A 13,406-nucleotide genomic window follows, 5' to 3' on the forward strand; every position below is an offset into this window, starting at 1 on the left:
TAATCATAAAGTGATGAGTGTTTATGCTTGTGTTGTTGAGCAGTTTCTATTTATGACACTTGGTTTTCTTCTGATTTTGTTTCCACAGGACATTTGGGCTTCCAGGACAGTTTTGTCACATCAGGTGTTTTCAGTGTGACCGAGCTAGTAAGAGTGTCACAAAGTAAGTATAGTTTCACTCTGATTTGGTTCAAATTTGCCTTCAATTTGTATTTCCTCTCATAAGGCATTAACACTTTCAGAAAACCCTTTTTTGTTTCCTTAGACAAATGGTCCCACTGAGTTTGTTTCAAAGCCAATATCTTTAAACTAGGAATAATTAAGTACTTTAATGTGAGGCAATTGTGGCAAGGACCAATACTGAATGTCTCTCCTAGGCCTGGGTACATACCGTGAACTTGGCTTTAAAAGATCTTGAATCTTCCCTCTGATTTCTAAGGTATTCTGCATTTAAGAGAATTTGTTTCTGACCTTTAAGCAATGCTAATGCTCTCAGTTTGAGTGGCACATTACAGCATGGTCATTACCAGCTTGTCGATAACAACTACAGCAATGACGGAAGAGTACATGCCACCACCCAGTTCTGTTGATCAAAGATCCATTGACTGGAAGTTTGTTATGACATGATAGTCCAAGAAGCATGGAAGTCTGTCTGTCTTTGACTTTCTGTCTCTTCTTTCCCCACCTCAGATGTACAGTTGCCCTCCCTTCAGAACATCTCTGTTTTAAAAGCATTCCTAAAGTGACTATCTGTTCTCTGTCTCAATTTAAAAGTGAAATTACAAGGGAACACAAAGAAATAACTGACCTGGGCTCATAGGAAATCACGGAGTCTGAAATTACAGCCAGGAAGCCTGCATGTCACCAACCCAGGCCCTATACATATGTGTGACAGTTGTATAGTTTGGTCTACTTGTGGGACCCTTAGCAATGGGATGAGGGACTGTCCCTAATGCGTTGGTTGGCTTTTGGGAACCTATTCCTTATACTGGGTTGCCTTGCCCAGCCTTAATACAAGAGGAGGAGCTTAGTCCTACCTCAATATGATCTGCCATGTTTTGTTGATACCCATGGACGGCCTGCCCCTTTCTGAACAAAGGGATAGTGGATGGGGGTAGAGAGTGTAGAGAGGTGGGGGGGGGGGATGGAATGGGAAGAAAGGAGGGAAGGGAAACTACAGTCAGGATTTAAAATAAAAAAGTGAAAATAAACATAATAAAAGTTTACTTATATCCTCTACCTACTTCAGTATACTAAAGGTATGTAAGTTGATATTGTTAAACATGACTTTTGAGTGGCACCGAGCCCTTTATGGAAGGACAACAGAATTTGTAGCCCCTGATGTATATATTATAGGCTTGCAAGGATGCCCAGGTAAACCAGTTGGCCCTAACAGATGCCAGAAAAGTCAAGCCAGCCTGATCTTCCAAGCCTAGATTCTTTCAGCTCTTGTTTTAGTCATCAGAGCCTGGAAGATTCTTGAGGGTCCAAAAGATAGGATATGGTGTGGGCCTGAAGGAAAATCCAGGGGTTCTTGAACATTTATTATTTGCTAAGTTCTCTGCTTGGCCTTGGAGAAGGGTGCTTCATTTAATTCTTGCACCAAACTCTAAGGTTACAGGTGATCATAAAGATCATTTATCTAGTTGAAGTCATTTATTCAAAGTTAAACAGTGAGTAAATGGTTCAGCTAAGCTTTGATGTGGCTACATCTATACTTTGAGACTAACTCAGGGGAGTTTGAGAAACTTTTCTGTTTAAGACAAGGCAGGTTAAGTGTTGGAAAGGCCACTGTGCATGTTAGAATTCTGGCAGTCAGAGAGGCTGCCATTGGTGGTGAGGTACTTCTGGGTGGTAATAGTGGATTCCTCAAGGGAAGACAGTAGAAGTAGCAGGTGGTGGCCTGCAATGGAGATCCTGCAGCTGTATTATGAGAGGTGTTCAAAGTAGCAGCTGACAGGGAGCTAGATGGCTTTGTTGAACAAGAAGACATGTGCTTCCCTGGTTAGTGCATGGTTGATTAGCCAGTCTATGATCTGGCCATAGACAGATAACAATGCATATATATTAAAAGTGGTCAATATCCTACATATTTCTTATACTCTTACTAATAATAGCATATAAAGAGTATGTTTTATCAGAATATATCAGTCATAATGGCATTAGAGGGAAGTATATTTATTAAAGCTTTATTGAGATCCAAGCATAGCCTTGATTTAAAAAAAAAATCCTTTTTACTCTAATATTAGAGCTCTAGCCCATTTCATTCTGCCTTGGCTGCTCCAATCTTACATTAGTCTTCATTACCAGCAGAGTTCCAAGGTCTGGAGGTGGAAGAGGCCAGACAGCTCAGAAACATCCCTGGCATCTCGCCCTTCCTCCTTTCCCTTATTTTCCTTTCAGGTCTTATAGCCAAGATTGATTAGCCCTCCACTCAGTCTAAGGCAGCATGATTGCCAAGTGAATTCTACATGTTCCTTCAAGACTGCCAGAGGGGATGCCTGCCCTTGGGGCTAAGTTTGCAGAATGCCTTGGATTGTTTCCTGTGCCTGTGTAGGGGGATGGTTAGCAAAGGCCTGACATTGTGAGCATCCTTCAGCTTCTCATTGCTTTCTGATTCTGCACACTGCTGTGTAATCGCTCCAGGACTCACTCATACATGGTCTTGTGCTGACTGCAACTGCTTGGCAAGAAGAGGACTGGGCTACATCAGCTACACCATGGCTTCAGGCCAAACTGGTCGCTTGTATGCCAGAGACCCTCTCTTCCTTGTAGATCTTTAATCTAGGTTTGTCAAGGTTTATTTTATAGATCACCTTGGCTACTGCAATAGGAATCCCCATATGCTGTTTCTCAACCTGAACACCTTTCTCAAAGGCATATGCCATAGTTAGTTTTCTATTCCTGTGATAAACACTGACCAAAAGAAACTTAAGGGAAGAAAGGGTTTATTTGCTTACAGGTCACACTCTATTATCAAAGGAAGCCAAAGCAGGAGCCTGGAGGCAGGAATTGAAGCAGAGACCACAGAGAAATGATGCTTACTGGCTTGCTCAGTCAGGCTTCTTAGACAATCCAGGAATACTTGCCCAAGAGTGATACCTCTCACAGTGGGCTTGGCTCAACCACATCACTCATTAATCAATAAAATGCCCCATAGACGTATCCACAGATCATGACGGAGACAGTTCCTCAGATGAGGTTCCCTCTTCCTAGTTTGTGTCAGGTTGGCAAAACTACCTAGCAGAGCTGCTAGGTTCATTCCTCAGAAATGTGTTGCCCCCTTCTCTTCCTGTACCCACACGGGGAGAGCTGAGTCGCTGTTTTGGAAATTCAGGGGAATTTTTGTAGATAAGTGGGGCAGAGGAGCATTCTTCATCCTTGACATAGAAAAAGCTAACTGGCCATGTTAGCCAGGATGTTGTTACCCCAGCATTGTTCAATTTGAATATGAAAAATTATGTGAATGAGACTTTATCAGGTACATACTTTGTATTTTGGGCTAAACATGTGGGCACTGTATCCCTTCTCACAGATGAAGGATGCTGTAGTACTCAGAGACATTGAGCATCTTACTCTTGCAAGCCTTTGTTGTGATTGTTCCTGTAATTTCATCATAAAGTAAAACAGAGCAAAGGATTCTGGGTTTTGATTGAGTAATCATTTCTTGAGGTGATATATGTTTACTGCATTTTTAAAGGATACAAAACTGAACAAATAAAATATACAATTATATTTTCCCTAGATTCATTTTCAGTATGACTTGTTTTCAGTTAGTAGACTTCATATTTTTAACTCTGGTAGTGTTATATATTGAACCCAGAGTCTCAACATGCTAGATAAGTCCCATACCAATTAGCTATATCAACAGTCCGGGAAGGGGGGAGCATATATTAGAGCAGTTTTTAGGTTTACAATTTTCAGTTGGCAAAACAGAGTCCTTTATGTCCCATCTCTAACCATTTCCCCTGTTATTAATGACTTTGGGTAGTTTGATACAATTCTTCCTATAGGTTAGCCAATATTGACACAGAGTTATTAACTGGAGTCTGGAGTTTACAGTAGGGTTTCCTCTTGTGCTTTTGTTCCTGTTACATTCCTAGTGATTCCACAAAGGTGTAATAGCACCTGTCTACTATTATGTATCATGCAGGATGCTCTCACTGCCCTGAGAACACTGTACTCCACCTATCCACAGGCCACACACCTCTTGGATTGCTCTGTTGTTTTGTGCCTTGCGTGGTGTGGATATTTTACTGGTTCCCACGTCAGAGTTCCTTATTCCCTCTGAATTTCTTCCTTGGTGATCCAGCCTGACCTGTTGTTTACTTCATCACAGTCACAGCTAGTTCTGACCACACATAGTATGGACACTTTATATTACTCAGAAATGGTCCTTTTGCATTGAAGGGTTTCTCTCTCCAGATACCTAAATTTGTTAACCTAAATTTGATTGTAAAAATATATTTACTTCCCCCAGGATCCTAGTGAGGCTTTAACTTGAGCAGAGTGGCTAGTGCTATTTCAGTATTTGCAAATGAAAAGTCAATGAAATAACTATATGCTGATTCTGTTGTATGGGATAGTGCCACCTCCAAGGTGGAGCTGACAGAGAAACTCAGCCTCATAAATTCCTAGGTGAGAGTTAGACTAGACAGCCGGAGTGCTTGACAATAAATGCCTGGATCAGATTTGAGGAGCTGCTGGACTCCACTGACTCCAACTGGCCCATAGGAGCTGCAGTCACCTACGAACTCCCTCACCCTCGTCTCCTGCACTCAACCTTTAATTTTTTCCACTATCATCTAATGTTTGTGAACTATAGTAAAGGAAGTACTGTAGCTGAAAGTATGGATTTGTTCTGTTGCCTGTCTCCACACCACGTGGCAGGACCATCTGAAAGCACTTCTCGTTATTTATTACCTTTTTCCACAAGAGGGAGAAAACACTGACTATTGCAAGCTGGGCCAGAGAAAAGGAAGAATTCAGTACAGGGCAGAGGCTCCCGGGAGCGACCATGGTTCCGAATCACTGAGGTTGTTTTAGCATAATCCCATGAAGGAGGAGACAGGAGCCATCTGTTGAGATGGCTCTTTATTACACAAAGCCCTCTACAGGCATTTTTAGATAGGCCCCTCCCATGAGCTGCCATGGAGAGCCCATTCTGCTAGCTGCTGAAAGTCGCTGCTTCAAGGGCTCTCTGTCAAGCCCACTCTCGTTTGTTTATTGTGTGCCAGCGTTTCCTCAAAGTATGTGCTCTGAGGCTGCCAAATGTCCCTCCTGGTGTGAACTCAAAAAGTTCTGCTCCAAACTCCACTACTACTCATTTCCTTCTAAAGTGCTGACTCTTTTCCTTGAAGTTGCTGGAGTGACTCTGAAACCTTAAAGGCCTCAGTGGGAAAGCATAAAACCACAGATACACACAGCCCATTGTGCCTCGGGTCTGCTGCTCTGATCGCCATCGTGGTTTGTACACCCAAAGCGGCTGTAAGGGTTAAGTAAACTTCGTGGCTCGGGATGACTTCACAGCCCTGGAATTCTGCAAAGCCAGGATTCTCAGTACACTGTGGCTGGCCTTAGAATCCTTGGGTGTGAAAACCACTCTCAGCTACTCAGCCTGTGCCCTGGTTCCTGCTGCATGGCTGCAGAATCTATTGAAGTCCAGCAGATGAATTGCCCTGGCTCTGCCACAAAGCCTGGTTGCCTGGTGGACTTCAGGGTTCCTGAGCTGTTTGTCAATGGAGAGTGGCAGTGAATGGAACAGGCCTGTGCCTCAGCCTGGCATGAGGTGGCACCCTAGTGGCTGTTTCCTGCCTTGGGAATGTGAACTGTTGATATTCTCACACAGAAATCACCACAGAGTTCCCAATACAGTTCATTTTTAAAACTTCTTTTTCAAGTCCTTGGTATGGCTTCCAGTGCCCTTACCCGTGCACATAGATTTTCAGGCCAGAAATATATAGGAACCATTGACCGGGGTCTAACCTGACGTGGCAGAAATACTGAATTAACTCAGCTGCGAGGCACAGTAGGAAAATGAGACTTTGGTAGGAATAAGCTAAAACTTGAAAATATAAATTGTTCTTACATGGAAAGACTAATGAAAAAGTGGACCTCAGATGAGGAGTCTCTGGTACCCCATCCTTTGGGGGTCACCACTTACATAGTTTCAGTTCTCTCTGTCTTTACTGAAGCAGGGTAACTTGGAAACTTGTCTGAGCAGGCAGCCTGTTGGCTTTCTCTGTTAAGGCATACAATAACAATGGCAATGGAATAGAAATTATTTTTTTAAAATAATTTATATTCTTAAGCAAGGCCTTCATTTGAAAGAAACCATTTGGGTTTCAGCATTAAAGGAAAAAACAAAAAGATGATGATAAAAAATAGACTGCAGCCCCAGCACGAATAGTCACTATGACCTTGCCTTTGTTTGCCATTACACAATTCAATGGCAGGCCACTCAAACTATGCTCTCGATCAATATCCTATTAAAGCCGCACAAAAAGTCTCCATAAACTTAGTGGTTAGCTATGTTTATAAATGGAACTCGGCATAATTAGATGGTCAATAGCAGGCTCTACTAGTAATTTTAAAATGAACATCACACATCTTATGCATAGAAGCCAGAACCACCCCTTCTGGAAGGAAGGTATGGTATATAGTAGACAATAGGTTGGAAGGCCTTTTAAAAGAGCATGTCTACATCTGAAATGCAGCTTTTAAAGAAAATCTGTTAAGTAAGTTACATGATAGGAAATGTTGACTGGTCCCTTGATTTTTTTTAAGTCTAAGCTACTTTATTCTAAATGTATTATAGCATTGCAAATTCTTCATTTTCTAGCTTTAATCAAGCCCCCCACACAGAGAGAAAATAATAAATGTTGCCACATTCTTAGGAAGAAAAAAAAAAACAGTCTGTCTGGCTTAACAGATTTCCTCCAGTATAATTCAATACAATTTAAAAATAAACGTTGACATTGGATTATTTCTGAAGAATTCTTTGGTATACAGGTTTTTTTGTTTTTGTTTTGTTTTTCCTTGACTCATTTGGGATGAGTGTCTGGATAGAAAATCAGGAGGCAAATGGGATGAATGGGCAGGACTAAGGTTTTCTACCATTTCTTGGAACCCCATTCACATATGGGTGACAAAACTTGACTTCTATCCCATCTTCAGCAGCCAAAAGATGAGCTACTAAGGAACAAGGTGACCCCACCTACATGTTGGCTCTGTACTCAGCTGGCCCTGTCCTGCTATTAGACATGTGTGCCTGTGTTGGATATATGTCCTGGCCATTCTATGTGGACTACTGTGCATGTTACTAGTGGAAGTGTGCTTATGACATTGGGAAGCCCTGGGCATGAATGTCCTGTGCTGTCTATTACACTCAAGCTCTTGCCAGTTCTGGCTGGAGCTACTAAAAGCTAGGTTTAGGCCCTTTATTCTCTATTCTCACCTGAAGCTTCAGCTAAGTTTACCAAATTCTGGGTACTTTTATGATAGACACTGGACCTTGGGAAAAGAAATGCACATAATACCTTGATGCACATTCTAATTTCTTGTCATTGTCTCTATTTGTAGGCCCATCAATTGCTAATCTTTTCTAAGTCACTTCTGCTTATACTTCCTGAGTTTAACACAGACTATTCATGTTCAAAATGGCTGTATGATACCATGAATAGTTCAGAATTTATATTAAGGATGAAAGTTTAAGACTTAATAGCTATAGGACTTTGATCAGTATTTATAATGTCACTTGTCTGTTTCCCTCATAGGTTATAATCATTTATTTAATACAAAATATTTAAAGTCTTGGCTATATGCTGAGCATAAATCTGAGTACTGAAATGGCGATACCTCTCAGGAACATAGCAGAGGTAAAATAAGAGGAGGCCTAATGTTGAATTACTGACAGCTCAATAATGGTAATTACTATGATCATTACTGAATTAAGCCTTTGCCCTTGAGCATCTATTTCATGTTCTTGGCCTGATCCTTGAGCTGACCACTGTAAGAAAATTTATTTAAAAATATGCACATGTGTATCATTAAGAGTGAGCAGTTTTAGAATTGTGTTCTGATAATTGCTCATTACAACCATTATAGTGCTTACTTCTGTTAACTGTGACAGAATAAGAACATACCAGTACTCTTCTTATTCATCTATCTAGAAAATTCTTAATCCTCATGGTTTTAGTCAAAGCCTACCTTTCCGCAGCGTTCCAGGTAGCTAATGGGTATTTAATAGGTAATAGAGTGTTCAAAAATTCCCATTCATACCCTCACATGTTGCAAGTTGTAAGTTGTCAACCATGAATGGGTTAACCATATTTGCATTTTAAATAATACATTATTTTATAGTATTTAAAATATGTTTCTATTTTTGAGCAAAAAATCAGGAGAGCACTACTAATAATTTGCCATTTAGTATATCTTTATTTGCTCATTGGCCTCACTTTGAAGAGCAGATATTAATATTCAGTGAGTAGCACAGGGGAGCTAAAGGGCCTTCTTGTGATTTCCAAAAGCCTGATAAAAATCTTTTTTGCCCCATAATAAGGACCCAAAACATATTGAGATTTGATTTGGAATATCCGGTTGTAGCTAACCCTCATGGATTGGAAAGGCTGTTGTTGGCAGCCTGTGGGCATGCCAGCGGTGAGACTGAGAACATTCAGAAAAGTCCTAACACACATTAGATGCTAAGCTGAACCATCCAGTATATGACTAATAGGGTATATAATTAGCACCCCATAAGTGGAAGAGGGAAAATTAAGGAGTTCTTGATGAAAATGATCCAGTTGTTATTGTTTGCTGTTGTTTTGTAGACAGGTAATTAGTGTGTTATTAAGAAGAGACTCTGTGATACAGCTAATGGTTAGTACCAGGGTACTCCTGGGGAAGGCGCTTATGTGTAGAAGCCCTTCCATGGTTTATAGATCATTGTGGTAAAAAGACCTTTTATGCCATCAAATCCATCCCCTGTCAAGAAGACTGAATCCCATGGCTGAGGCTGTATCTTATACTAAACGGGTACCACATCTGACTTCCACCAAAAGCTAAGACAAGATGATGCTCTAAAATGCAGAAAATCAATTCCAGTCCCAAAGGCAGAAGCCACTAATGCAAGAGATCAGTCAGCATCATTCACTACTCTGTGGCCAATCTCCTGGACCAAGTGTGAGGTACTGTATCTGGGAGAGCTCTGGCTACAGCTCCATATGCTGAATGCCCAGAGAAGAAAGAAGAGGACACAAAAGTCTTGCTTCCTATGGTGATAGCTTATCTCATGAAACACATCTCCCCAGTAATCATGATAGATAAAAGACAAGGAGAACAGGCATGTGGCATCCTGTGTCTTTAGGCAAATATCTAGATATACCTGGCATCAAAGCCCTGTGCTGTTCCTGAACACTTTGCTAAACATCACTGTTTATTTTCTCATTTGAAAATTAGAATAATGTTAATATATTCCCTGGGAGTAATATATGATAAAACTTTACATTTTATGTGTTTATCTGGCACATAATAAAAAATCCTATGCTGCTTTCATTAGCATGCTCATATGATTTTAGTTCAGTTCAGTAAACATTTGTTACACATGTAATCTGTGAAATGACCTATGCTGTGTGCTAAGAGGGATATGTAAATAAGTAGGAGATAGCTCATCCCCCATAGAGATTATGTCTGAGTTCCTCAAGCCTCAAGACTTAATTCTGCACAAGTCTTAGCATATGCACAAAAGTGCCTGAATAGGAATAACTTACAAATCAAGCTTACAATAGTTATCTCTTAAAGGTAAACAAACCTTCATGATTCAGAATGGAATACCAGTGAATTCAAACTATTTTAATAAGAATGGAAATATCTTTCACAAATAAATATTGTGTGCTTATATCTCTCCTTTTGCTCATACCTACACACACACACACATACACACACACACACACACACACACACACACACACACACACACACACACACAAAGTTCCTTAACTTGTGTCCACAAGGCATGGCCATGTGAGTGAGGTGGTCTGTGTGTGCTAGCAACTGCCTTTGTGGGGTTAGAAGCATTCTGCTGGCATTTGGCACCTAGCACCACATTTCAGAAAAAAAAAAAAAAGCATTGCTTAAATCTTTTAATAGTAAGCAAGCTCATTTCACATAGAGGGAAATCCATGTTTTAGTTCAGTGCCTTCCCTTTATGTTCCTGTTTGGAAAAACCTTACTCCCAGCCTGCATTTATTTGGCCACTCCTTTAAAAGCTGGGATAGAAAGGGGAGATCAGCACAGCGTTTACAGACTAGAAATCTGCTTGGCAAAGGAGTTACTGAAGACTGTGGTGTAGAAGCTGCAGAGAAAGTACCTTTATGATTGATTTCCATTCAAGTCAGACTGACTGCAGCGTGGTCATTTTTCTAGCCAGTAACTGCTCACTCTGCAGCAGTCTGCTATCTGCAGGGCGTCTGAATTATAGCAGTCTATGTCCGTGTTACCTCTTACACAAATTACTTACACTGGTTTCTTTTTCCATGCAAATTCATCAGTTTTACAGCCCTTCATAGCCACAGTCAGGAAACTCCGGCAGAGAACACAAATTGATAAAATGAGTTAATTTTACTATACTCTTTTTTCTTTTTCCTTCTAAAAGCCCTCTCTTTTAGGCAGTGTTCAGGAAACATATTACAGTAAAAGAGAGATAACAAAGGAGTTGGATTTTCTTGCCATAAATTACTTTCCAAGTTAATTTCCTTTAACGATGATTCCAGATTCGCCAGTTTTCATAGCATTGTGTGTCTTACAACTGAGCCTTTGATGGAAAGAAGAACAAGTATTTTCCCATGTTCGCTCCTTTTGTGGCAGTGACATGGACTTTCTTATAGGACCTTTGCCAATGGAATGCAAAACAACATGAAATGGTTCCGGCATAGAACTGTGTGCTATTGTTGGAGTCCCCAGCCCCCAGCCTACAGTGTAAGCTCCAAACTCTCTGGGAGTGTTTTTGGTCATACAATTGAAAGAAAAAGATGTCTTAATTTTTTCATAGTTATTTTACGAGTTAGAAATTGCATGCTGAGTCCTCATAGCCTTTGGAAGGGATTTGTGGCCCATATTCCTTTGTTTTTCCCCTTTGTGTATGCTGGGGAGGGAGCATGCAGATCCCTCGAATGCAAGCCTCTCACGGGCAGAAGTTTTCGTGTCCAGTCCACTGCTTTTAAGTTCCTGAATCACTGCCTAAGGTACCAAGGGGTCTCTTTAAATACGCATTGTGTCCCATGAAATGCAGCCTGTGTGTCTTTAACTGTAGGCTGGACACATGGGTAGACATTTTGATAATGCTTCTGGCCAATTCCCATCCAACAAGCCATAATCTCGGCACCATCATCTTCCAGGCACAGGAGCCTGGAAATTTGGATAGAATTTTTTTCCCATAGTCCTCTCTTTCCAGCAATACAACCCTGAGCAAATTGTCTCTGGTGGATGGCAGAAGTTCAATAACCACAGCCCTCTCCAACTGCTAATGTGTACAGAAGAGCAGGTCATCAAGAGGGTTGGCTACTGAAGTAACCCCTTTCTTCCAATAGCCCACATTACTATAATGATGCCTTAATAGCAAACCATTTATTAAGAAATGACACAGAGTACATTCTACTCGTGACAGGAAAGAGGGGGAAGGGAAGATGCATGACTTAGAAATAACATCTGAAGGCACAATCTCCAAAGTTAACCTTTTGAGAAAAACTCCTTGGTGAACAAGATGCTTAGGCTAGAGTATTTGTAGTATTGCTTAAGAAACAGGGACCTCTTCCTCTATGCTAATGCATATTTATAGAACATACTTTCATTTTTGCTCCAAGTTGAGGGAGGTAAATGGGGATGATAACTATGTTCTTAATTCAGAGTGTATGTATTGATCTTTAACTGTCTACACAAGGGGGTGGGGTGAGCTGTTTAGAGCCACAGAGGCAGTTCTGGGATATGGATGACTTAAGGTCAGGGGGTCTGATCTGTCTTAATGACTTGGGGAAGTTTTTCCCTCTCTTTGTGCCTCAGATCCTTCCTAGTGGCACTGTGGGATTAAGTAGAAGGATAGGCTTAAGGATCTTAGCCTAGCTGCTGGCCCATGAAAACCTGCATAAGAGTATGTGATGATGATGATGGTGGTGATGGTGGTGGTATCCCTGGGGGCCAATTTTGAATCTTTATCATAATTATTGTGATAAATGGCTAGAGTAGTTCCTAGATATATGGTCTCTGGAAGTCTCCAAAAGCCCACCCACAGTCTCCTTCTGGTGTTCTGTCTTCATTGCTTATCAAAGCAGTCTCTGCCTGTTCTCCAGATGGAAGGCTCTGAGGATGCTGTGCTTGTTATAGTAACCTTGTGACAAGAAGCCTGCACTTAGGTGTGAGGTCCTCTCCTTGCCTGTCACAAGGTGACCTGACGTACAGTATGGGCTGTATGCATGGATATATATGATGGGAACATGTGTGCTCAAGGACCTCGTATGGAAGGCACAGTGTCGGTCTCTGCATTATTAGGATTATTTAACCCAGGTTGAGAAGCTTATTCTTATTTAAGTTCAGGAATATTTTAAAATTTTAGATGTGAATGTTTGCCATTCTCTGAAATCACTCACCATGAGTCCATTGAGCACTTTGGACCAGGCTATCTGGGGGCCTTCGCTGAATCTCCACTACTGCAAACTATCTGGGTCACAGGAGGTTAATACAGGCCATGCTAAGAAACATGTGGGCTGAGTTATTTTTTAAATCTGTGTAGCAATAGGGATATATATATATATATCTCCCTTCCTTCACATATTCTGGCTCCTTTGTTATTGTTAAAAGATAACAGAGGAAAAAGACATTTTCCTGTGATGATCACACAGTACATAAAGTGTTCAATGCAGATGCCAATGTCCACCTGTGTGTGTGTGTGTGTGTGTGTGTGTGTGTGTGTGTGTGTGTGTGTGTGTGTGTGTGTGTATGCCTCAGAGTTCCCCCACTCAGTCTAGGTCAGGCCCAGCCACTTATCCTTACTCTGCTTAACATCCAGCTGCAGAAGGATCTTACCTTTTCCCCCAAGCTCAGAGTTGAGGAAGCTTCCCCACCAAGCCAAGGCCTCAACTCCTCTCTGAAATTTGTTAAGACAATCTAAATTCACACATTTGACACTGGCGGGCCTTTTCATTCTCTCTAGTTACCAAGACATGACTGTAGGCTCCAGGAGGCACAAGGCCTTAAGAGCACTTGTCATATTATTACGTGTCAGGCAGCATAATGGTCCATTTCATACATAAAATATTGTATAATAAAATATGAAATTATGCAAATAAATTGAATACAAAAGCAAATTATAGAATAACTAGCAGCATTATTGAGTGGAAATCTGTTTACACTACTGT

General features: G+C 41.0%; 1 protein-coding gene across 10 annotated transcripts in view; it reads left to right on the forward strand.

Annotated features, from left to right (window-relative positions):
• Nfia (nuclear factor I A) overlaps positions 1–13,406 on the forward strand; it is a 527,054-nt gene that overhangs the window by 417,375 nt on the left and 96,273 nt on the right. For all 10 annotated transcript variants that reach the window (XM_051188198.1, XM_051188194.1, XM_051188196.1 and 7 more), the window contains one exon: positions 89–163. In XM_051188198.1, the coding sequence (XP_051044155.1) occupies positions 89–163 (75 nt within the window). The remainder of the gene's footprint in view (positions 1–88; positions 164–13,406) is intronic.

The sequence above is a fragment of the Phodopus roborovskii genome, unplaced genomic scaffold (genome assembly GCF_943737965.1).
Source record: "Phodopus roborovskii unplaced genomic scaffold, PHOROB, whole genome shotgun sequence".
Taxonomy (NCBI): Eukaryota; Metazoa; Chordata; class Mammalia; order Rodentia; family Cricetidae; genus Phodopus; species Phodopus roborovskii.